The 22,616-nt window shown below is 40.6% G+C and overlaps 1 protein-coding gene across 4 annotated transcripts in view; it reads left to right on the forward strand.

Moving 5' to 3' along the window:
- Positions 1-22,294, forward strand: part of VGLL3 (vestigial like family member 3) — a 101,442-nt gene extending 79,148 nt beyond the window's left edge. For 3 of the 4 annotated variants that reach the window (XM_082050470.1, XM_082050471.1, XM_082050469.1), the window contains 3 exons: positions 4,969-5,224; positions 10,606-11,106; positions 16,584-22,294. In XM_082050470.1, the coding sequence (XP_081906596.1) occupies positions 4,969-5,224; positions 10,606-11,106; positions 16,584-16,627 (801 nt within the window). In that variant the 3' untranslated portion in view covers positions 16,628-22,294. The remainder of the gene's footprint in view (positions 1-4,968; positions 5,225-10,605; positions 11,107-16,583) is intronic. The other variant, XM_082050472.1, reaches the window with a different exon arrangement.
- Positions 22,295-22,616: the final 322 nt, after the last annotated feature.

Genomic DNA, 22,616 nt, shown 5'->3' on the forward strand with positions numbered 1-22,616 from the left:
GCTATGCTGTTGGCTTGCTCCTTTGTGAGGGTAGAAGTTAGCATTTCATGTTTTCATGGCATGCAGTAAATACTGCTTTCGGGCCCAGCATTCCATGCCGTGATTGCTCGAAATTGTCTTCTTCCTTGAATACTTTCTGTGTTATCAATAGGAGCCTGCTTGGCAGACAGCTCCACAAATGGAGGACTGTCCGTGATTTGCCTGGAGTTTGTTGCTGAAATTCCTTCTCAGAAGCTTATGTCAAATGACAGCCTTTTTCTCAGGACAGGGTCATATAGTGTTTCTTCAGTGTTGTTATTCTTTATTTTTGGTTCCTGTTCTTTCCCTCATAATGGAAAATCTGTAACAGGTGGCCCCAGGCACACCAGACTTTCATGCTTGGGAGCATAAACGGCCATATGCTGTATGATGGCATGTATGGAGATAATAAGTTGTAGCAATACACAACTAGCTTATATGTAAAATAAGAGCTGGCCTGAATTTTTGATTCAAACTTGACTAAACTAAAACTTTCTCCGTTCTCAGCTGCACTTGGTTCATTTTTTGTTTTGGTGCCTAGTAGCTGGTTTCAGCTGGAAGGGAATATTTTTCAATTTGTTAGGAGGAATGTTCTGACATTTTTACCAGATCCCCCAGGTGAGATCTGGGACCCTTGCAGTCAATTGGACTTTTGCCATTGGCTTTAATGTGATCAAAATTTCACTGCAGGAGAACCATTTTGCTTGGTTCTGGGTAGAGTATGTCAGAAAATAACAGGACTCTTCAAGACAAGGGTTTTGTGTGAGATTTTGGACCACGTGCTTTCTTGATCTAAAAATGGTCAGTTTTACTCCAGAAGACAGGATGATGCTTATCCAGCATAAATGTTCTCTTTACTATTGCCATATACGTGGTGATTTGCTGTTGAGCTTTAGTTTCCTTTTGTTAGATTACTTGAATAGTTGAAATTATACTTAGAAGACACTGTGATTATATGAAATAACAAAAAAAAAAAAAAAAAGCTTTAAGCTGAATTCAGCCTATGCTGTATGACATTATTTACCCAGAGGTTGTACCTTCATCGTTCAGCCATGAACTTGAGTCTATTATGTAAGCAAGCATCAGGTACTATAGACACTGATTTTCCGTATTTCCTAGTATGGTAAATTGACTTTTAGTTCTGTATTCTGGGTCTTGGCCAAGATGAGATTTTGTGTGTTTGTTTTGTTTTGTTTTTCAAAGGTTGCTTAATCTCAGCCTCTAGTTGGTAAGGAAGAGAGGTGGAATTCATGAATATATGAAAGTATTAGAGATCTGAACTTAGGCAAGAAATATGTTGCATTTGCTCAGAAAATACTCTTTGTAAAGATATTACAGATTCTGTTGGCAGCTTAAATATATGTGAGAACTGTTTGCATGAAAAAGTACAAGTGAAACTGGACAAGCCCAGATTAGTTATCAGAAACCTAACTTGTTTTTTGGTTTGTATCATCCTGCACTGGCCTCCCCAAACTGCCATGATGATGGGACAAATTCATCTGGCTGTTGATGATCTTGCATACTTTTCTACTCACACAACTGCAGTTAGAAATGTTATAAGAAGTTGACTGTTAAGGTCCGAACAAGTAACGTAGAATTTGTGTACAAGAAGGACATTTAAGGGGGTTAGGGAAAGAAAAAACTTTAATAAAGGATATATACAATGGAAGGGGTGTATATATACTGCATACAAGGAAAACTTGAATTACTTTATCTCACCGTAGTCTCTTATTTAAAGAGTGTTGTAATTACAGGCTGTTAATTTCTTCCTGAAGTTCAATTTCAGTAGATCAGTATCTGATCATAGGCTTGAAACAGTTTTGAAAAATCTTTTTCGAACTCTCATCCTTCACAAAAAACTCACCACGAAACACTTTTCACTGTAAATAACTTCAGTCTGTATACAAAGCCTTGTACTTGTCCATCAGTACTAGTATCTTCTTCTATGTAAAAACAAACAAACAAACAAACAAACAAACCACAAACAGATTTGCTGTTTTCAAAAACAGCAAGTGCTCAGAATATCTTGTAATGACTGCCCATGGACTAGAGGGGAGGGAAGAGAGTTGAAATGGAAAATGAATTAGATTCTTAAGCTGTGGAAGGGGAAACATTCCTGCACAGAGAAGCGACTCTGGAGATAAGTTTTAATTTCCTGAGCTCCAGCCTCTATATAGGAACATTGAAAGACTTCCTTCCTGATAATCAAGTCAAGCCAGGGGCTATATTAAATTATGTGTTTCTCTATATAATTGCATTCTTGTAAATGTATTTGCATACCTACAGTATAAATACAAAAGATGCACCTATAATGATAGAAGTTGACTTTTAAACTGTGTTGCATGTATTCAAGGTCTGGCATATACACTCTGCCTGAGATGTTGTAATACATCAATAACTGTTTAAACTTCCATAAAGGATCTCTTTTTTACTTTGTCTCTACACAAAAGCCAAAACCCAACTAAAAACAAAAATGAAAGAGGCACTCTCCCTGACCACTTGTCTTGCATTTTTAAGAGGATCTGGGTTATGGCACGCCTTTAAGAATGATCAAGTCACTGGCATAGATCTGTTACATATTTCTAATACATAGACATCCTGTACATGCAATATTGTTATAACCGTTTCTGTCTTACTAAGGTCTCATCGCTCCGTGATTACTCACACAAAGCCATAAAGCTTACTGTGAGTTATATCTTAGTAAGCCTTTCAGAAACAAATATTAAGAGATATTTTTTCTTTGTTTGCAGAAGGAACAAAGGATTAACAAAAAGGTACAAATTCTGCATTTTGAAAAATTTGTTGCAGAGCCTCAGATTGTGTTTCCTTTTAGCATCTATTAATAGTTTCTAGTAAAACTGTTTTGATTTGCTCTTTCCATCTTTTTTTTTTTTTTTTTTTTTTTTTTTTTTTTTTTTTTTCCCCCACAGGGATAAACCTGTATGTAAGTAATAATGTGCTAACCAGAGCCATGGTATAACTTGCTTTGTGAAGCACAGAATTACTTGAATTCCAGACCATTGTCTAGATATCCCAAACTGTAAAATAAAATTCCTTACATCCCTCATCGCAGTTTACATAACAGCATTGGAATTAAAAGTATTACTGAGCTGGTTTATGTTTATCTGTTAACCTTCTGTAATGACAGATGCATCACTTAATTGCTATGAGAATTTAACATTGTAGGTTTTAATTTCTTGTTCTTACAGTTGAGAAGAAACTTCTTCTCAGTGAGGGTGACAGAGCACTGGAACAGGCTGCCCAGGGAGGTTGTGGAGTCTCCTTCTCTGGAGACGTTCAAAACCCGCCTGGACATGTTCCTGTGCGACCTCACCTAGGTGTTCCTGCTCCAGCAGGGGGATTGGACTAGATGATCTTTTGAGGTCCCTTCCAATCCCAAACATACTGTGATACTGTGATACTGTGATACAGTTAATTTTTAATAACCATTCATAACCAAGAATTAGCCTCAGAGTATCTATTTTGTATTACAATGTGAGAATTTGTATTGACTTAGACAATTTTGGAAAGTATCAATTGTAAATATATTGACCGTATACAAGGTTGGAAAATGACTTTTGATTACTTCTAAATCAGACCAGTGTATTTATTGTATAAATGGAACTTTACAGACTGTGTAGTTTCTTACCTTTTCCTATAGAACAACTTTGGGAAAAGGGAAGAAAGCTGTAAACTTGAAAAAGATTCTGGTGGTGCTAAGGTGTTGCCAAGCAAACCATAAAAGTCAAACTGTAATGCTAGAAGAGCTATGAAATACTTCTACATGTGTGCTGTAGTTGTTTTTGGGTTCCTGAAGCTGCGTGTGTGTAAAGTCAGCTGTGGAAATGGCTAGCTAGCTAAAAGCTATGATTCCTGCAGCTTGACTGTTGGAGGAGATTTTTTTTTTGCCTGTGAAAACAGTTGTAAAGTGGAACATCTGAAAAATATGTTCCATGCAAAATGGATCTTCACACACATTTATTTTGACATTTAGGTTTGGTTTGAGAGAGAGAGAAGATTCTGAAATAGGCATTCACAGATGGCATGTGTGGGGTTTTATTTTTTTATATGCTTCTCTGTGTTTTTGGTTTAGGGTAGATTTTTTTGCATGTGTTTGCAGACTTGTCAATCCCCCTTTTCCCCCAGATGACATGTTTAGGTCTTCTATGACTTGAATTTTTGTCCTTTTTTTCCAGAAGATGATACTTAAAAAATAAAAAGAAAAAAAGAATAGGCACAAAAACCTCCCACCTCAAAACAACAACAAAAAAACACTTTCAACCAACAAACCAAAAAACTTCCCTCAAGCCCCACCCCCATCCAAACCCTACGCAGCACCCTAAGGTATAGCTTCCTATGATACACATTTTCTTGGCAGTGAGTGACAGTGTATGTGCTTTGTGGACTCTGATAACACAGTGGAAAATCTTCTAGGAAGCACCAAATTCTCCCATCTTTACATCTTCAACAAGGAGTAGATGAGAGGAGTCCAGTGGGCCATGTGCTCTCAACTAGGGCAGTGTGGCTGGCAAAACCTGGTGCATTTTCAGCTAGATGGGTGAAATACAGATGCTGTGTATCTGGCCACCCCTCTGCAGAGCTGGATCGACCTCTGTAGCCTTTACTGATGGGAATATCCTTTCCAGGTGGGAGTCAGGATTGCATTGTTGGAATCTGTTTTTTAAGGTACTGAGTGAAAGCTGTTGCTGATAAATTGTGGTTGTGAAATGTGCCTGAGAAGCAGGTCCATCTGTGTGTGAATAATAAAAACTCTAAGTGGCGCTGGTAATCTCTTCTTTGTGCAATGTCGGTGCAAAATATCCCTGTATTCCAACCGTAATTATGGAATGGATATTCAATGTATTCAGTTTTCTTTAAGGAAACCAGATGTTGAGCTTGCACTGAATGCCATCAGTGATATGTTTCTTGTTTGTTTTGTTTTAATCCCAGAAGAAGTTAGCTGTATACAACAAGATGCAGGAGTCTCTGGAAGTGACCCTTCCCAGCAAGCAAGAGGAGGATGAGAAAGACCAGCCTGCCGAGATGGAGTACCTTAACTCTCGCTGCGTCCTTTTCACTTACTTCCAGGGAGACATTGGTTCAGTAGTGGATGAACACTTCTCAAGAGCTTTGAGCCAAGTCAGTAGCTTCAGTCCAGAAACTGCCCTTACGAAGAGCAAGGCAGGGCTAAATCCTCTGTGGAGAGGTAAGAGGAGCATTCTGTGGTGTGGCCGGGTCTATGTCATGGTAATACATACTGTATTGCAGCTGAAATTTTGCTCCTCTGTGGAGGTGGGAAAATCCCCACAGATTTGAAAGAACCAAGGTGCTTCTCAGGGTTGAGTGATCTGAAGTGTTAAAGTGGGAAAGAGGTGTCAAAGGCGTGAAAGAAGCAGACATGTTCCCCTCTTGCCATAGCCCACAGCTCCACCAAGGCCTGGAAGGAATGCAGCAGAGCTCACGTGGCTTCACAGACGTCTGCTGCAAGGTTAGAGGCTTATTTTTAAGCTCCAAGTGTGAAACTTGGCCTGTGAGGCAAGAGCCAAAGCTGTTTGGGATGCTGGCCTTGGACGTGAGGAGACCCATGCAGCCTTCTCGGGTGAATTTGCCAGGTGATTACAATTTGTCTGTGGCTGCTTTCCAGGTAGGGAGGAGTCAGCATGGGCTGGAACAAGCTCGGGTGCAAGCCCTGGCCCATGCGGCTGCAGCCGTGTGGTGTGGTGCATTGCAGCCTGCCCACGGACAGGGCTCGCAGGCCATCGCTACTGGCTTCCTGTGCATAACTGGGGATGATGTTCCTTGGCTTCCGAGCAGGATGTAGAAACATGGTAGGGACTGTGAGGCATTTGCATACTGCACTTATGCATATGTACTGTTATGCATATAAGCATGATCAACGTAACAAAGAACATATCTTGCCAGATAAACTAGGTAGACTTTACAGAGAAGATTTCAAAATCGGTGACTGGAGAAAGCATGATGGTAAGACACTTTTTCCACTTCGTTGGATGTGGCAGTCTGAGTAGTTTTTCAGATCCACAGCTGCATTATTTCTGATCATGTCCTTATGTGGACTGGCAAAGAGACATGAACTGAGTGAGTAATGGCCTTGCGTTGGGTTGAGTGAGAGAGGTACTGTCAGGATCCTTGTAGGAGTGGTGGAGTTCATAATCAGCAATCTTGAGGTGAGAGTGTGTTCATGAAAGTCATAGATAATAAAGAGAGACAGGATTTTTTGAAACCACTGTGACTAGAAAAATAGCACAGAAGGACTTGCTTTACAGAAAGATGATGACAAATCCGAGGAAGTTTAAGCAAAGGTCAGCAGAAGTGGCTAGGGAGCTAGAGGAATTTATGGCTTGAGCTGGGACCATTAATGTTAATGGGAAATTTTCCGTCGACTCAACTGAGAGCAGGATTGAACCTATTCTTACTAAAAAGGAGACTGAAGCATTTATACATGGCCCAGACAGGCTATAAATGTTTTAGAGATGGGATCAAGGCAGTCCCCAGAGACCTCAGGCCTACAGCAAGCCCTCTTCACAAGCTTGGAGACATACTATGGGTGGGGTTGTGTGTCTTCTCTTTGGCCTCAGACATACCCTGCTGCTATTCCCTGGCTCCCCCTGAGGTTGCACAACCCCTCCCCACAAAGCTCTGAAGGGGGAGGGTGGCCTGGCATAAGGGTTCTTCAGCCTCCTGACCTGGCGTGCCCTGTGCCGTCGGCGGGGAATGGAGGTCTTCGTGTCCTGAAAGTCTTCCAGGAATAAAGTAAGAGGATATGCCCTCTGCTGTTGCTGCACCTGCTGAAGCGGCATGAAAATCCCCAGGGAGGCTGCTGGGCAGGGCTGCTTGCTTCTGTACTGTGGACACAGAGAAAGCTGAGGGTATCTGTTTCTCCAAAAAAGAGACGCTGACAAGAGTTTTTTCAGGCCCAAGTGAGTTTTCTGGAACATGCTGGCTTGAAAAAAGTGGGGAAGGATTGATGCTAACACCTTGGTCTTCTGGTTCATGTACAGTTGTCAAAGATGTTCAGTTGCAGCAAATGGATGTAAATTTGTATCCCATTACTTAAAGAAGTTAAAATATCATTAGCTTGAAGATCTTTTATAAATAACCTTCATGGGTAATCAGAATTTTTGTCAATAAATTACTCACAGATAATTGAAAAAAAAAAAAGCTTTTACAATAGCTGTTTTGGAAGGTGCAGATTTAAATGGAAAGTGTGTGGGCACAAACTGACTACTTGGGACTACTTGGCTCACTGCATTATTTCTCCTTTGGCTGAAAAGAGGGATTAATAACATTTTCTGTCTTCCTTTTTTTTTTTTTTTAAGTCTTATGGATGTGGGTTTTTTTTAGTGTCCTGATGGAAGAGCAAACTGTAATTTCATCATGAAGGTGATACTGTGAGTTTTTTGTTTTGAGGAGGGATTTTGCTTGTGTATAAAAAATAGAACCTGCTGTCCTGAAAAGAGCAAGTTTTCATCTTTTGTATGTTGAAAATACTGATCAGTTTAGGCTAAAATTAACTTCAAAACTGTCTTTTTATAAACTGTATTTTCCTACAACAAACTCCAGTAGCACGGACTTTAAATGTTCAGTTGTAGGCATAGCTACCTGAAGCCTTTTTCAGAGGTAATGAAACTAATGATACCTTGAAACTAATGTTACCATAATGGAATTTGTATCAACAAATTTTTCCCAGCTGAAAGTCTTAGGTTTTTTCTTTCTTCGATTTTTTTTTTCCTCCTGCATAACTAAGAAGCTATGTTGTATTACAGAAAATTCCATATATTGTCTTCTTTATAGCATGTGTGCTTTGTCATGTTTTCAGCACATGTTGGCCAGCCACCATGAACTTTAGCATTAGTCACCACTTTGTGGTATCTGAGATGTTGCCATGTCCCTGCCTCCTTGTACTTAGAATAGGAAACTGTGGTAACTAGTATCTCTCTTGGCAGACAATTTTTGTTAAGTGCCTCCTCCAACCTTCTGAAAGCTCATGGAAGCTACTGAGGTTTCCACCCCACCCCCCCACCCGCCCAGGACAGTGCTGAAACGGCTATTTCTCCATTGCCATGTCCCATAGAGGCAAGGTATCAGACATGATGGTATCTGTAAAGATAATTGGTTGTGCTTGCCATTTTAAAGGTGACACAGAGATGGTTCTTGTTGATGGGGTTGCTGCACACTTAATATTCAGTAGCATCCTCTGTGAGGCCTCAGGGTAGATTAAGTTTTCTTGTGTGACCTTATAACCTGGATGGACCCAGTATTTCCAGTGACATGATCTGACTTTGGCCAGTGGGGTTGGTCTCTGCTGTTACACTCAATGGTATCTTGGTGTAGCTGGTCCATGACAGTTTCTGACAGTGGTAATGGCTTTGTGAAATGTGCATCAGTTTGAAAAACGAAGATGACCAAACATGTTTTCTGTGGCCTAGAACTTCTGCGTGATTGGTAAAGCCAAGCTGGTATGCAATCGGGGTTGAATTCATATTGGCATATCCAGTGGTTTAAAATGCTCTCTCCTGTTGTTAAAGTTGTCCTTCAGATACTTTGTGGTTTTCTGTGCTTTTTTGAAGTGAGATGGTTTGGATTTAGGGCTTTTCTGTGCAGATAACAGCCAGATAGCTTCCAAAAACTCTTGATTACAGAGATTAAATTTCCAGAATACTGGCAAGGTATTGTAAGGCTGTGCTTCTCTGTTAAGCAGTGAGGAAAATGAGAGACTGGACATGAAGAAGCGTGTTTTTGCTTTTTTTGTCAGCCCTAATGCCAACACTTTGAACAATGTGCACTCTCTATCTTAGCCTAATTCCTTGTGAGAAGGAACAATTTACAAACAAGAAACAACACCAGTTTTGGAGGGGTGCTGAGGCTTCTGTTATATGCTTGAAGCTCTCTCCAGTCTTCTACAATGAATTACAATAGGAATATGTACCTAAAAAAATAACCAACCTTTTGAAGAAAGTCATGTTGGAGTGTAGTTTGATAGATAAGCTTGCAGCCTCTGAAGCAGTTCGGTACTGTAAGAAGTTCTCTATGTTTGTCCAGAGTGGGTTTGCAAAGTTTATTTCCCATATCAGAAGTTAATCAGGCTCAATAAACTGCATAAATCAAAGCCAACTGATGTGTGGAAAAACTTTCTATGATTTTAATGGATTTTAAACCAGATACATGAGTATCCTAGTGATGCAGTCAGAAAACACTTTTACAGGTTTTGTTTCCAAAACATTTTTGTGTAAGCAAAGTTCAGAGGCAGGAGTGTCTGAAGAATCTGTTCATTCTCAATGGTGTCTTCACCCAAGTCTCATGCCAGTTGTTTGTTAAACAAAGCAAAACAAAAGGTCATTTAAAAAAAATAATATACATATTTTTGTAAATGTTATATGAAGAACAGAGGATTCCTTGCCTCGTCAAATATAAAATTTCCCTGGCTTTATTTCTCTGTAGGCTATTTTTATGAGTTATTCTTTCATCAGAGGTAAAGTCCTGTATTTTTATGTTTCCATCTTTGACCAAAAAAAAGCCTGTTTGAGCTGAGACATATTGCATGAAGCAGTACTTTCGAACATGAGCTGGCAAGAGGATTGTGAGAATGGAGATGCCAATACTTTCCTACACATCAAAAACACTAACAGCTCCTTTAAAAGAGGAATTTTTAGAATGTGATTTCATAATGTAGAGGTATTGAAATCCATTTAAATATAAGTTGAACCCTAGCTGTAAGAAACAGTGAGCCTTTTATTTCTGACAAAAACTTATTTCAGTTATACAGATGATTCTGTTTGTCTGATCCTATTGGGTACAGGGCAACATGATCTCTTCTATAAGTGACTACCATAACGTGTGTTGGATACAATATTTATCCCATTAAAACATGCAATTAGTTTGAGAAGATCTGGTATTCTTCTTTTAGCCAAATGTCTCATATTCTGCAGTGTGACCTGGTTCTCTGTCCTCAGCAGCATTTACAGCCGCAACAGCTGCCTTTCTAAATGATGTGTTCTGGTTCAGTCAGGAGTTAACCTCTCCTCATAATTCCTGTGCCAAGATCCTGTGAGACCTGTGACTCTTCAGCTTGGAGAGTCTTCTCAAGGGTTATCTTATGTGCAAATACCTAACGGGAGGGAATGAGATGAGGGAGCCAGACTCTCCCCAGCAATACTTGCTTGCAGGATGAGAGGCAATAGGCATGAATTAAAAACAGGAAACTTCATCTGAACACAATACTACTTTTTCTTTTTTTTTTTTTTTTTTTCATTTATTTTGTTGACGTTGAGAGTGTTCAAACACTGGAACAGGTTGCCCAGAGGTGGTGTGGGGTTTGGATCTCGGTTAAAATCTTACTGGAGACCATACCGCACAGCCTTCTCTAGGTGACCCTACTTGAGCAAAACAGTTGGACCAGATAATCACAAGAGGATGCCCTCCTATTTCACCTGTCCTGTGATTCTGTAATTGCTGGGGAAGCTTGAGTTCAGTGTTACAAATTTGAAAGAGTAGAAAATCATTGTGGGGTTTTGTCATTAAATTTGTTGTTCAGCTTTGGTCATACTTTGTTTCTCTCCTTTCTGCCAGAAAGCTCATCAATTTCAAGCCAAAGGAGCAGTTTTCCAACTTCATTTTGGACCAGCTCTTATCAGCCTCCCCCTCCAGCATGCTTAAGCGGAGTACACCCTGATTTCCCTGTTACTGCACCAGGCACCTTCCCAACACCAGATCCCAGCAGCTGGCCAGGACACGGCCTTCATCAGACTGCCCAGCCTCCTCCCCCTGCCACATCTGAATCCTGGCATTATCCTTTAGCATCTCAGGTGAGCCCTTCATATGCACACATGCATGATGTGTACATGCATCGTCATCACCCTCATCCACACATGCACCATCACCATCCCAGCTCGCACCGCGACCCCCGATATGGGTCCCTGCTGATGCCTTCAGTTCGCGCAGCCAGGATTCCTGCTCCCCAGTGCGATGTGACAAAGACAGATCCCGCTGCTGTCACCAGCGCTACCTCAGCATGGGCTGGAGCCTTTCATGGAACGGTGGACATTGTGCCAAGTTTTGGGTTTGACACAGGTAAGAGGGTTCAATTGTGTCTGTGACTTGTTTTAGCAGGAAGAATTTGAGCAAAGTAGTGGACTCCCTGCAGCTGAAGCAAGGCTTGTTCTCAGAGCCTTCTCCAAATATGTTTCCAGGTGGGAATCCCTCCTGAAATTGCAACCAGGGCAGATGAGCTGTGAAACATCCAGCTCTCACTACCTTGTGCTTAGAGACCTTTGTCTGCTTTGGTCCCATTCAAGCTGAATGAGTTGTGATATGATACACATTTTTTGCTTTAAATCTTGTGGGAAATGATTAATTAAACTTTCACGTGGAAGCCTCCAGCTTGTTCAGCTAGTTCATGTGTGCATTCACCAAAATATAGCTCCAATGAGGAATGACCTAATAACTTGTCAGTACGTTGGGACTGCATCTTGCTCATCTAATTTGGAACAGATCAGTATTTCCTTCCTGTGTAGTATCCAGGTGTCACAAAGAGTAGAGATGCTGGTTGAGCTGTGCTCACCATCAAACTAAACTTCTTTCTGTAGGTTCTAGGCAGAAGTCTGTAAAATAGATTCATTTCACAGCACAGTCTATAGCCATAGGACAGTTTCCTCTAATAAACCAGGTGCTTTTTTCTGTAAGAGCACAGTACCTTTGGATGGTGCTGCCTGCTCCTTGTGAAAATTGCTATGGAGGGGTACACTTGGATGCTAATTTTATCATATCAGGATTCTGTTTTGACAGTGCTTAACAGTGGCTTGCATGTTTTGTTGTTGTCTACTCCTCACGGGAGGCAGTGGAGAAGGCCTGAACTGTTAATTTCTGCCCCATGCCTGATATATAGGTTTTAGTCCATGAGTTCCTGTGGGGGAAAAGAAAGAGGAGAAATGATGTGTGACTGGTTTGCAGGAACAGACGAACTCGGCAAAGAAATGTCTCACTTGTTTGTGACTATTCAAAATGGCCATGCATCAAAACACCACAGCAAAACCTTATCAGGCAGAACCAGTTTGGCACATAAAGCTTTGGAAACAAGGGAGCAAGCAACAAAATGCAGCATGTAGTGGTAACCTGTGACATTACAATTACTTGCTCTTTTACCCTGTACAGTCACCTCTCCTGTGCTCTCCAAGCAGAGGCTTGCTGGGAAGGGCAGGAAAGCTCTAAGCTGCCTTTCCAGCCTTGTCTACAGCTGGTAGATTTGAGACAAATACTTTGGTGACAGGCATCCAAGTCCTAATCACAGTGAAAAGAGGGAGCTTAGTTGCCCCAGGGTTTTACATGCATCTCAAATGGTGTCACCCCAGGGAAGGTGAGTTGCTCTGCCAGGGAGGGGAGGGGGCTGCTGAAGCACCACTCTTAGTCACACCCAGCACTTACCAGCACAGGTGAAGTTTTTCTTGCTTCTTGTCCACTCCAGGGGAGGATTATACTGGATAAGTCTCCACATCATGCAGAATTTCTTTATGTTTGACTCTGATATCAGAGAGCAATCTCAGCAGACAGGATAAAAACTGAAGAGCCTGAAGAATGTACTGGCTTTCTGTGGCGTAGAAGTTCTTGCTCCTGAGTAGGGTAAGGTCATAGAGGCAAGAAAATTTCAGTTCTGGAAGTCTTCACTCATATCTCCCTGCAGAATAAAAGACATCAACCTGTGGAGCTGTCAATATATCAGATTCCATGAGCTTCAGATGATTTATATCATAAAGTTCATTTGGTACATACCTAGACATTGCTTTTCAGAGCCTTTCTTGTGCTACTGTCACATGCAATTATAGAAACATTTGCAAAATTCCTCACGCTGAATTATATGAAATGACAGTGTTGGGTTCAGGGCAGGCTGGATGAAATGTTACCCTCTTCCAGCTACACTGTTGCATCTCTGCCATACTAAGCCAAATATTAGATCTCATGAATGGATGATGCTGAATCACTTCAAAGAATAAGAGGGCTTTCCGCTTGCATGCACAGTATAGTTTGGGAATTTATGTTTCAGAACACACTGTGTGGGACATAAGTGTATCACTGTTCATAGAGCTAACAAAGTACTGATCTGTCTTGCACATCTGTTTGAATTTACATGGTCCTGTTTTAGAGGATGAAGAGGGATTTAGCTACCTGATTCCCATTAAATGTGGCTTAATCCTCACATTGTCTGCTGCAAATTAACCCTTTTAGAAGCTTCTTTATTGTTACAAGTGGGATTAAAAAAATGCTAGTCTACATGAGAATATATTAAAAATTGTTATCTTTCTGGCTGCTGATATGCAGTGTCTTTCCAAAGCTGAGGTGCCCAAGCTATAGTGCTCAATATAAAAGTGTGATTTCTATCAAGCATTGATATAAACCTATAGATATGAGCACAGCATGTTTGTGCTTTAGGCCTCAATTCCCTGTCCCACCGATGTCAAGCAAAGCAAGGTCAGCCTCTAATAGCATAGACTGCAGTTCATGGCATACGTACAGAGAGCATTGCTGCAGCTGCAATCCCATAGTGTCGGGGCTAAATCCTCGTGTTTACAGTAAGGGTGCGCAAGCTGAGTTGAACACTTAAAACCAGGGGGGGGCGGGGGGGGGGAGTTGCTCTGGTTACAGCCACCAGTGTTTCCCTCAGGGGCAGGGTGGGAGGGTGCCCTGCACACTGGGCACTTCAGGCGGTCCATCAGATCTGGCTGTGCTGGAAGCTGCCAGGTCTGCTGGCAGCCCTGTGGGAGGAGAGCAGAGCAACTTGCCCTGCTACTATGGAGCCTAGGAGGATATCCTGTCCTGCTGGTGGACAGATGTGCTGGAGGAGGTTTCCTGTAGCTCCAGCACACCGAAAGCAGAGCAGGATTTTGGCATATCTGAGAGCCGTAAGTCTATCTTAAAACTGAAGTGAACATCCTTTATTGTGCAAAGTTATGCACACTGAGATATGTAACTTTACATTTAGGTCAATTAATCTAACATCTTCTAGTCCTGACTAGCTATAGGGAATTGACTTTAGGAAATGACTGGAAGTCAGTGTGTCCTGTTGAATATGGAATTTGAGTGGTCCTGCCTTTTGTAGTTATCTCTGTTCACACATACCCCATGAGTTTGTCACAACTCATTAAGTTTGTTTAGATATTCCCACAAGAACATGCATTCTACTTGTGTGGCAATTATTTATAATGTTGGTATCCCAGAGATGGGGAGTTGTACTGCTCTGGCAATACTGCCTCATGCAATGCAAGGGAGGATGTCTTCACTAAGAGGAAAATGTTCTTCCAGCAGGCTGCGAGTGAAAGCTCTTGCTTAGTAGCAGGGCTGCCCTTGGATGACATGTTAGGACTGCAGATAGCCTTGCCATGAAGGAGATGGGAACATGATGAGGGAAAGGCATGGAAAGGGTTCTACATTCAATTCTGTAACTAAGGCAACTTTGTTGTTGGTGTTGTTTTGTTGGTTTGTTTTCCGTGACTGTTTAGACTTAATAGCTATTACCTTAAACTGCCTTGTAATGGTTGTGTTTGTTCTGAAGACAACCAACTAGGAAGGTGTCTGTTCAGCTGGTTATTCCCCTTCTACCAGTTGCTACTATCAGATGGACACCCTTTTAAACAGGGGTGTTATTTTTTTTTAAGCTCCTAGGAGCTGTATAAGCAGTTTCTCATCAGCTTTCATTGCCTTTAGTGGCCTTTAGTGCTCTACTGGTGAACTTAAATGACTCCCTTCCACTCTGAAAGGTTTCTGCTGTCAGATTTTTTTTTTTTTTTCTTGTAAACAGCAGGGGAAAAATAACAGAAAATTATCATCGCTAACTTTGAGGGAGCTGTGAAGGAAACTAACAGCATCTTATTATGACTCTGCCTGTGAATAGTGCTGCCAGGAAATCGAGTAATTCTGAAGCAACAAGGAGACATCCTTATTGAGTAAAGAGCCTCTGAACATGTTTTTATAGGCATGCTTTAGTCAACAGACATCCCATTTTTTCCAATCTAAAGAAATACATGCAAATGCATGTGAGATGGAGCAGAAAGATAGTTAACCGGGTTTGGCATGCTATACCTGTGTATTCTGCTTTCCCTGTCTGTCACTGCTTGGACACACAAGTGTTTGGCTGCTGCTTGGGTATCCTTACACAGAGAAATATGCTGTCATCTTTTATGTGACTGTTAATCGTTTTGTAACTCAACTCCGAAGTGTTGTTGATCATCATTAGAAATTTAACTGTGCTCCTAAAACAAGGAGATGGTGGTCAGATCTGAATCTATCGTATCTCTTAGGCTTTCTGAAAACATATGGGTTTTCCTTTTTATCTCACTATGTGATCACACATGGAAATGAGAGATTTCCACAGGTTAATTGTCAATTTTCACAGGTTAATGAACAAATGAACATGGAGCTTCAATGGTTACAAAATCATCAAGGTCTGGAGTTGCACATACTTAACATTTGTTGTGAAATTTGCCCTAAATTCTTAGCAGATCAGGTAGCTGTTGCATTGGTCTTGGTACACTATGTAGCAGGGCAATATGTAATATTAGAATGACACAGACCAGAGCTTTTCTGTCTATATAGCAATGATGATTTATAGTGGCAAGTGCATCTTTATTTTACAAAATGTTATCCCATTTGCTCAAAACGTCAAGAGGTAGGTTTTAAGTCAGCGAGTCCTAAATGCGTTACTATGTCTTAAAATATGTGCCTGCACCTCTCTCCTTTCTACTTTCCCTATAAATCAGCAAGAATGTATCTTCCTTGGGAAGTTTCATGTGCACCTCCCCCTCTATTGTCTGGACTTTAGGTATATGCCCTGTTGGGTGTAAATCTAGCAAAAATTGAATCCCTCTGGAGCAGAGAAATCTCAGATTATAACACAGGTTCCAAGCCTATAATGCTGAAGCCACAACATCGCACCACATTTATTAGATAGTCCTCACTTTTTATAGAGGAAAATGTTAGAGTAACTCAGAACAAAGGCAAGCTGAAAATCATTAATTTTTCCCATGTGCAAGCACTAGCCATTCTTGGCTAAAAATCTGACACACTGTAGGTGAAATTATTCGTGTTTTTTTCATGCTGTGGGAACATTTTCCTTCTCTCCTTTGTAAGGTGAAATACCACAGAAACTGTGAGATCCTAAAGTGTCACAGGTGTTCTCTAAAAGAAATAGAGTCTGTGGCTGGCCTCTATCAGGAAAAATTATTCTGTTGCTTTCTGAATTATATATACAGACCTTGCTGGAGGTCATATCACACTATGCCATGCTCCAAATGAGGCCAAAACAAGGAAGCGCACACAGGATTTTATCAGCATTACTGAACCACTTGAGCCAGTCTAAAACTTAAGTGTGGTTTAAGTTTATCCTACAGTAATAAAATTGGGAGCAATAGTAATGTCACTAACAAGTCCACTAGGCTGGTAAGTTGTGGGTGTTTTTGTTTTGTTTTGTTTTGTTTAGCCTTACTTAACTTGCTTGGGTAGGGGGTAGAAAAAGCTGTATCAAATTTTATTATATTTTTTTTTCCTTTTCTGAAATGTAGGTCTACAGCATCAGGACAAGAGCAAGGAAGCTTCTTGGTTCTGAAGTTCGGATAAATTAAGACCAGCTAGAGCTGGAGTTGGTGCAGCTGGTCGCACGATATAACAGTCATTGACTCCTTCTGCATGGGGCAAAGGACACACGTGAAGATGAAGAGCCAAGCATTCTGGTTTTGCTATTGAGCCTTTTGTTTGTAAGGCTGTTTATGGGTCCCATAGTGTTGGAAAAAAACAACAACCTAGCTTTTCTTTCTTTCCTCATCTGAGCCTGCTGCAGCTGGGCAACCTAACTCCTTTCTGCTCCTTTAACAGTGTTTTGTTTTGTTCTGTTCAGCTTGATATTTTTATGAACAGTCTCAATTGTCAGGAGAAAGACTCTCCCTTGACTACAGTGCGGCTCCTTTCAGGAATACAGTATTTTGTAGCTCTTTGTGCATCTATTTTTGTAGAAATACAGAAAGTTTGGGTAAGAATTGATGGGCTATTTTAGGATGACATATTTTTTTAAAAAAAGTTGTAAAATTGTTAAGTTCTGTTTAAAGAACTTGCTCTCAGAGAAGCACTGGCAAAAAAAATGTATAAAATGTTATTTTTAGATGTCTGTGATGTGTTTGTGCATTGTTTTTTTTTGTTTGTTTGTTACCTCAAATGTCTATCTTTCTTTTTTAAAGAGCTAAACCTTTCTTGTCTCCACATTACTAGATTTTGATGGTTTTGTACTTTTGTTCTAGCTTAAGCAAGTGTAATTCACACCTCAATTTTCAGCCAAATATTTTTCCTACTGGTGTTAGATTGTAATAAGGGTGTTTTTATTTTCTTGCTTCTAAAGGTGGCTTTGTGCTGTGCTTATTGTCAGAAGCCTGCAAACACCTTGAGCATGGAGCAAAGCCTGGGGCTGGCAGAAACTGAATTTTCAACCCACCCATTCTTTCAAAATGGACCAAATACTCTTACAGATTTAAATCAGACATGAGTTTAGGCCTCATCCACCTCAAGGAAAGCGCTGAAATGTTCAGCTCCTGTTGACTTCAAAATCTGTTTCTCTAACCTAAGATTTGCTCTGGGCCTTATGAGACCCCAGCTGCAGCTCTTGAATTTTGTGAGAAGTTGCATGTACTCTGCTTGCACAAATTCAGGCCTGGCTGCTGTCTGGGTAATGATCTGAACTTGGAAATGATGCGGCCATGTCTAGCCACAGTGCTCTGCAAGGTGTTTGGGAAACCCCATTTCTGGCCTAGGTCTGATGTGTGTAATAAGGACTTTAGTTAAGGCCAAGGTGAACATGATCCAATTCTGAGTAAGGGCTGCAAAATTAGCCTTGACAGCCCCAGTCCTGGGATGGGCTGGAGCTGGGTCAGCCCCCATGCCCAACCCTAGGCCTCCAGTGTGAGTGTCAGCATATGCTTAGGTGAGGCTGAGTGCAGGATCAGAGCCTGGGTTGCCAGGTCCTAGCTATTGCTTGGAGATGTTGCCTTTCTTCTCTGTGCACCCAGAGTCCCCCTGTAATATTTCCCAAGGCTCTTATAACCTATTATATTTCTCTTACCACTGTTTTCAGACATCCCTGTCTGAAAGACAAATCAGCTAAATGGAAACCAAGACATAAACACGTGGCTGAAATAAGAAGAGTTTAATTTTAAGGCTATGAGCATTGTAAATGTAAGTTTGTCAGGTGGAGACCACATGCATCAATGTGTGAAAGGGAAGGGGGAGTGCTGGGATCTGCATGCCATTCTGAGGTTCACGTCTCCTTCCCTGTGCTGCTGCTTCTCTCCAGGCTTTTTGAACTTGATCCTACGAGGTGTTGAGCGTTCTTCCTTGCCACGTGAGAGGGCTTGACATGCTGGCACTGGAAACATCAGAAGTATGTCACAATTTGGCAAAGCTGTTAAGTGGTCTTGCTGATTTGAAGTTCGAGACAGTGTAAAAGTGCTGAATGGACTATGCTTAAACATTACTTTAAAATAGTAGGGTTGCAGTTTCTGTGTTGGGATGCTGAATTAAATATGGTGGGTTTTTTCTGCTCATCTTTATAGTCCATCAACATTTCTTAACAGAATTAACTCTCATGACAGTTCTATGTGTTATTGCTGCTCTGCTGGAGCTAGCTCCTCAATTTGTCAATGAATTCATAATGCAATTGGAAAACTGTACAGGGGCAACACAGTAAGAGCTGCCACGGTTCACTTTCTTACCAGGACAGTACAGTTCAGGAAATATCTCAAGAATAATAGTTCTGACAGTGTGAGAAATATTGGGAAGGAAAAAAAGTCCAAGCTTTTAAAGTCTTTATCTTTTTATTTTTTCTGGACTTGGCAAAGCTGGAAGGCAAAGAGGCAATGTATCCTCTTTGAACTTCAGGGCTGGAGAGCTTGGGGGGAGCAAAAGAAAAGCTGACATTTCTTTTTGAGGTGTAGTGTGTCTGGCTTCCTGAAATAGTTTAAAATCTAGCAAGAGTGGTCAGTTCATTGCCTTCTTCTTTGCAAGTTCAGATGATGAGGGACCTCCTCCTGTTCCCTATAGACAACAAAGCAGAATGGGACAGGAAAAATCAGGCCCATAGTTTGCACTGGAATCCCTTTCTGGATTGTTTTATTAAGTTAATGGTTAGTGGGGATGAATATGTGGTGAAGCTGTTGCCTCTTCCACCTCAAGGACTACTGTTATATGCCCAGTTTCCACTGCTGAACCTTTGAGTGTGTTGAAGGAACTTCTGTTGCTCTGCAGGCTCTGGGACACAAGTACCAACAAAAACCTGCTATCTTCTGTAGCCATTCATGTACCAGTCAATCGACTTTGAAAGTCAAATAATTTTGTTTTATTTTTTCCTCCCCTCAGTCACTAACCATGCCCTGTACTAACAACCGAGTTGGAAGTAAAAGCATAAGTGGTGCATAGCAGCAGCCCTACTTCTATGTTCTACAATTTGAAGGATGGGAAAGAAAAAATCCTTCCCCTGACAATTTTTTAAGTTAAATTCAATAGATTTATTTCTCTCTCTCTCTCATACACGCACATTTATACACACGCACAAATGTGCTTATGAGAAGCAGATGCTGTGACGGTTTTGTTCTTGAAAAAGGAGGGGAGTGCTTGCTCACAGCATTGCATGGAGAACTGATGGCAGTGAGAAAGAAACAGAAATGTTAAGACTCCTCATGTTTCCACAAATAGGAAAAAAGGCCCTTAAAATCAGGTCACAGTCAAATTATGTGTCTTAATGCATTAGTAAAGGAGTTGTTTCATTCTTTTTGTGTGTGGTGAATTCTGATGCTGTCCCAAGAAAGTGGATGATTCATTTTGCGAGGACTTATAAAACATGATGTACTCTGTCACTATTTCTGGGAGAACATAGGGAAATTATTGTCTTTTTTTCAAGAAAAATCTACATACTAAACTCCTTAAAGTTGTCAAAGATTTTATTTTATTCTTATTAATGTTGAGAAATCTGCTTTCAATTTTTGTGTCTTCATCTGAAGACTGGGAGGGTTCAAGCTGTCCACCAATTTTTGAAAAGCAGATGCCAGTTTGTTTCAACTCGGTATTTCTACCCCAACAATATAATGGAATAGTGTGGCTACCGACCACCAGGCAGATTTGATTTTTGGAGAGTTGAATAAGCTACACTTGACAACAGTATAATGAACTTTGTTCCAATTCCTCTCCTCACCAGACACACAAATTCAGTGATCAATTTATCTGATACCTCTTTCATAGTGTGAAGACATTCTGTGAATGGCAGTTTTCTCTCAACTGTCTGCTTCTGTCTTAAAACATGCTTTTGAGGATGAAGCTCTCATCACAGCTTTCAGAGAGAGCAGGCGTTGCAGGAGGGGGGTGTCAAGTTTACCCCCACCTCCACTTAGGATCAGCTGGCCTGTACTCAGCCTTTCTGCTTCCAGTCTAGTGTGTATGTCTTGCTCTCCTCCCACAATTCTTGAAGTTTATGTGTATATTTATACACATATATATATACAAACACACATGTAGCTATACTGGGTTCCCTTCATTCCACTCTAATGCTTCAAATGCATGTCCTTTGGAAATGGAGTGAATTACATCAGTAATCTCATCTAAGAGTGAGAAAATGTAGGCATTTTATTGCATTCTCTGTAACCTCAGGAGTGAACAGATTTTTTCCCTTATCTGTAAAAAACAAAAACAAACAACAGAAACCCAACAAAAACCAATATTTTCAAAATGCCTGATTTGTTGTATCTATAAAGATGACCATGGCATTAGCAGAGTTATGTAGAGTGGTGCAATATATTGCCTTTCAGCAGACAAGCATATCTTTTTGAAAATGATTATTTTAATTAATTTCAGGTACAAGCTTTCTCTCCATATCAATGGACCAGCAGCATATATTTCTTATAAATGATTTAGAAATGTGTATATTTTTAAAGTTGAATTTTGACTTTAATATGTCAGCCTTTGAGCTTTTAAAGGGTATTTGGATGACAAATATTGTTTGTGTGTGATTTTTTTTAAAAAGTTGATGCATGTTATTTGGAACTGAAATCTCATGTAAAGCAGGAAGGTATTTAAAAATAAATACTGCTTTTACATATTAGCCCTATGGGCACAATATGACAGTTGTGATGCAGGATGTTGTCCCTCTAAAGGCTAAGAACCTCTTGCCTGAGCAAGATCACAATCCAGTCCCTGTGACAGAAGAGACAGGAGCAGTTATCTTGCAAAGGCTGAGCTTGTAGTTCTGTGAGCAGAGATGGTAATCTCCAGCATTGTATGTAGATGGCTGGGCAACCGCTGCTCAACATATTAAAAATAGGCTGTGTTGGCACGTTTATGCTTGCCCTGTCTTATGGGGTGAACTGATTGCCAAGGGGGATTAGAAATGTGTCTGGAAACCTGTGTTTTAGCTGCCCTTGGTCTGTACAGTGCTCTCCTTGTTCTTGTTCTGTGACACCATGATGAGACCTGTGAAAGCTGGGCTGGAGTCTCCTGCGAAATGCAGCATGGTTTTAGCTCACAATAAAGATAGTTTAGGGATGGGGCTAATTAAAACATCACAGCTATGTCATGCAGCTGCTCAAAGGCTCAAGTCTTCAAGATGGATCAACTTTGCATCATTAATGATGGCAGTTTGCATACAGGAGCCCAAATACTGCTTCCTTCCCTCATTGTCTTTGGCAGTCTTCAATGGCATTGAGATCATTTGGATCAGCCTCAAATGCCCAAATTGCAGTCCAGTGTTGGCTGGCATAGCATGGTGGCCTGGGATCTGGTCCAGCATTGGTGGACATCAGTTGGAATCAGCATTGATTCTGGTGAGCTTGGCTTCAGGTAACTAGTACCTATAGTCAACTGATATTTATAGCAGTTGAGGTTTACAGTAATATACTAAAGTATCTGCAGAACTATGCTGCACTTTCCCTGCTAGCTGTTTGTAGCTGTTGTTTAAAACTATCAGTCAAATCAGGGTCCCCCTCCTCCCCTCTACTGTTTTCCAACCCTGCTTCCCTCAAAACTCCATTAAACTTCTTTGCTCCTCTTATCAAAACTGATGGGGAAGCTTTGTATAAAGAAAAGTGTCACTGTTTTAATTACTGAATAAATAATTTAATGTGAATTTTATTGTTATATTTTTATGTAGCATTTTCAGTTTGGTCTGTATTTCTCAACAATTAGCTAATGCTTTCTTTTTATTCTTATGCAACTGAAGAACTCATAAATCTCTTTGTAAATTACAGCATCCCGAGTTTCTATTTTTTTTCATGAGATTAATTTTTAGAGCCAAGGGTTTGTCTTCTGTTGAAAATGTGGTAAAACAAGTGTTCTAAACTGCTTCTCTATTAAAATTGGATGAAGTGAAAGCCTAGCATCAAAGAGATTTCAAACAGGGCTCTCATGAAGGCACTAGCTTTCTGTTTCAGATACTGTCAATTGCTTCTGCTACCGTGTTGTCTTTTTATATATACATATATATTTTAGTTGCATTAACACTAGAGGTTATTTTACAATGAGACTTAGTAGAATCACTACCTGACATTTCTTAGTGTAAGACCCCTTTT

The sequence above is a fragment of the Streptopelia decaocto genome (assembly GCF_964273445.1).
Source record: "Streptopelia decaocto genome assembly, chromosome: 1".
In the NCBI taxonomy this organism is placed as follows: domain Eukaryota; kingdom Metazoa; phylum Chordata; class Aves; order Columbiformes; family Columbidae; genus Streptopelia; species Streptopelia decaocto.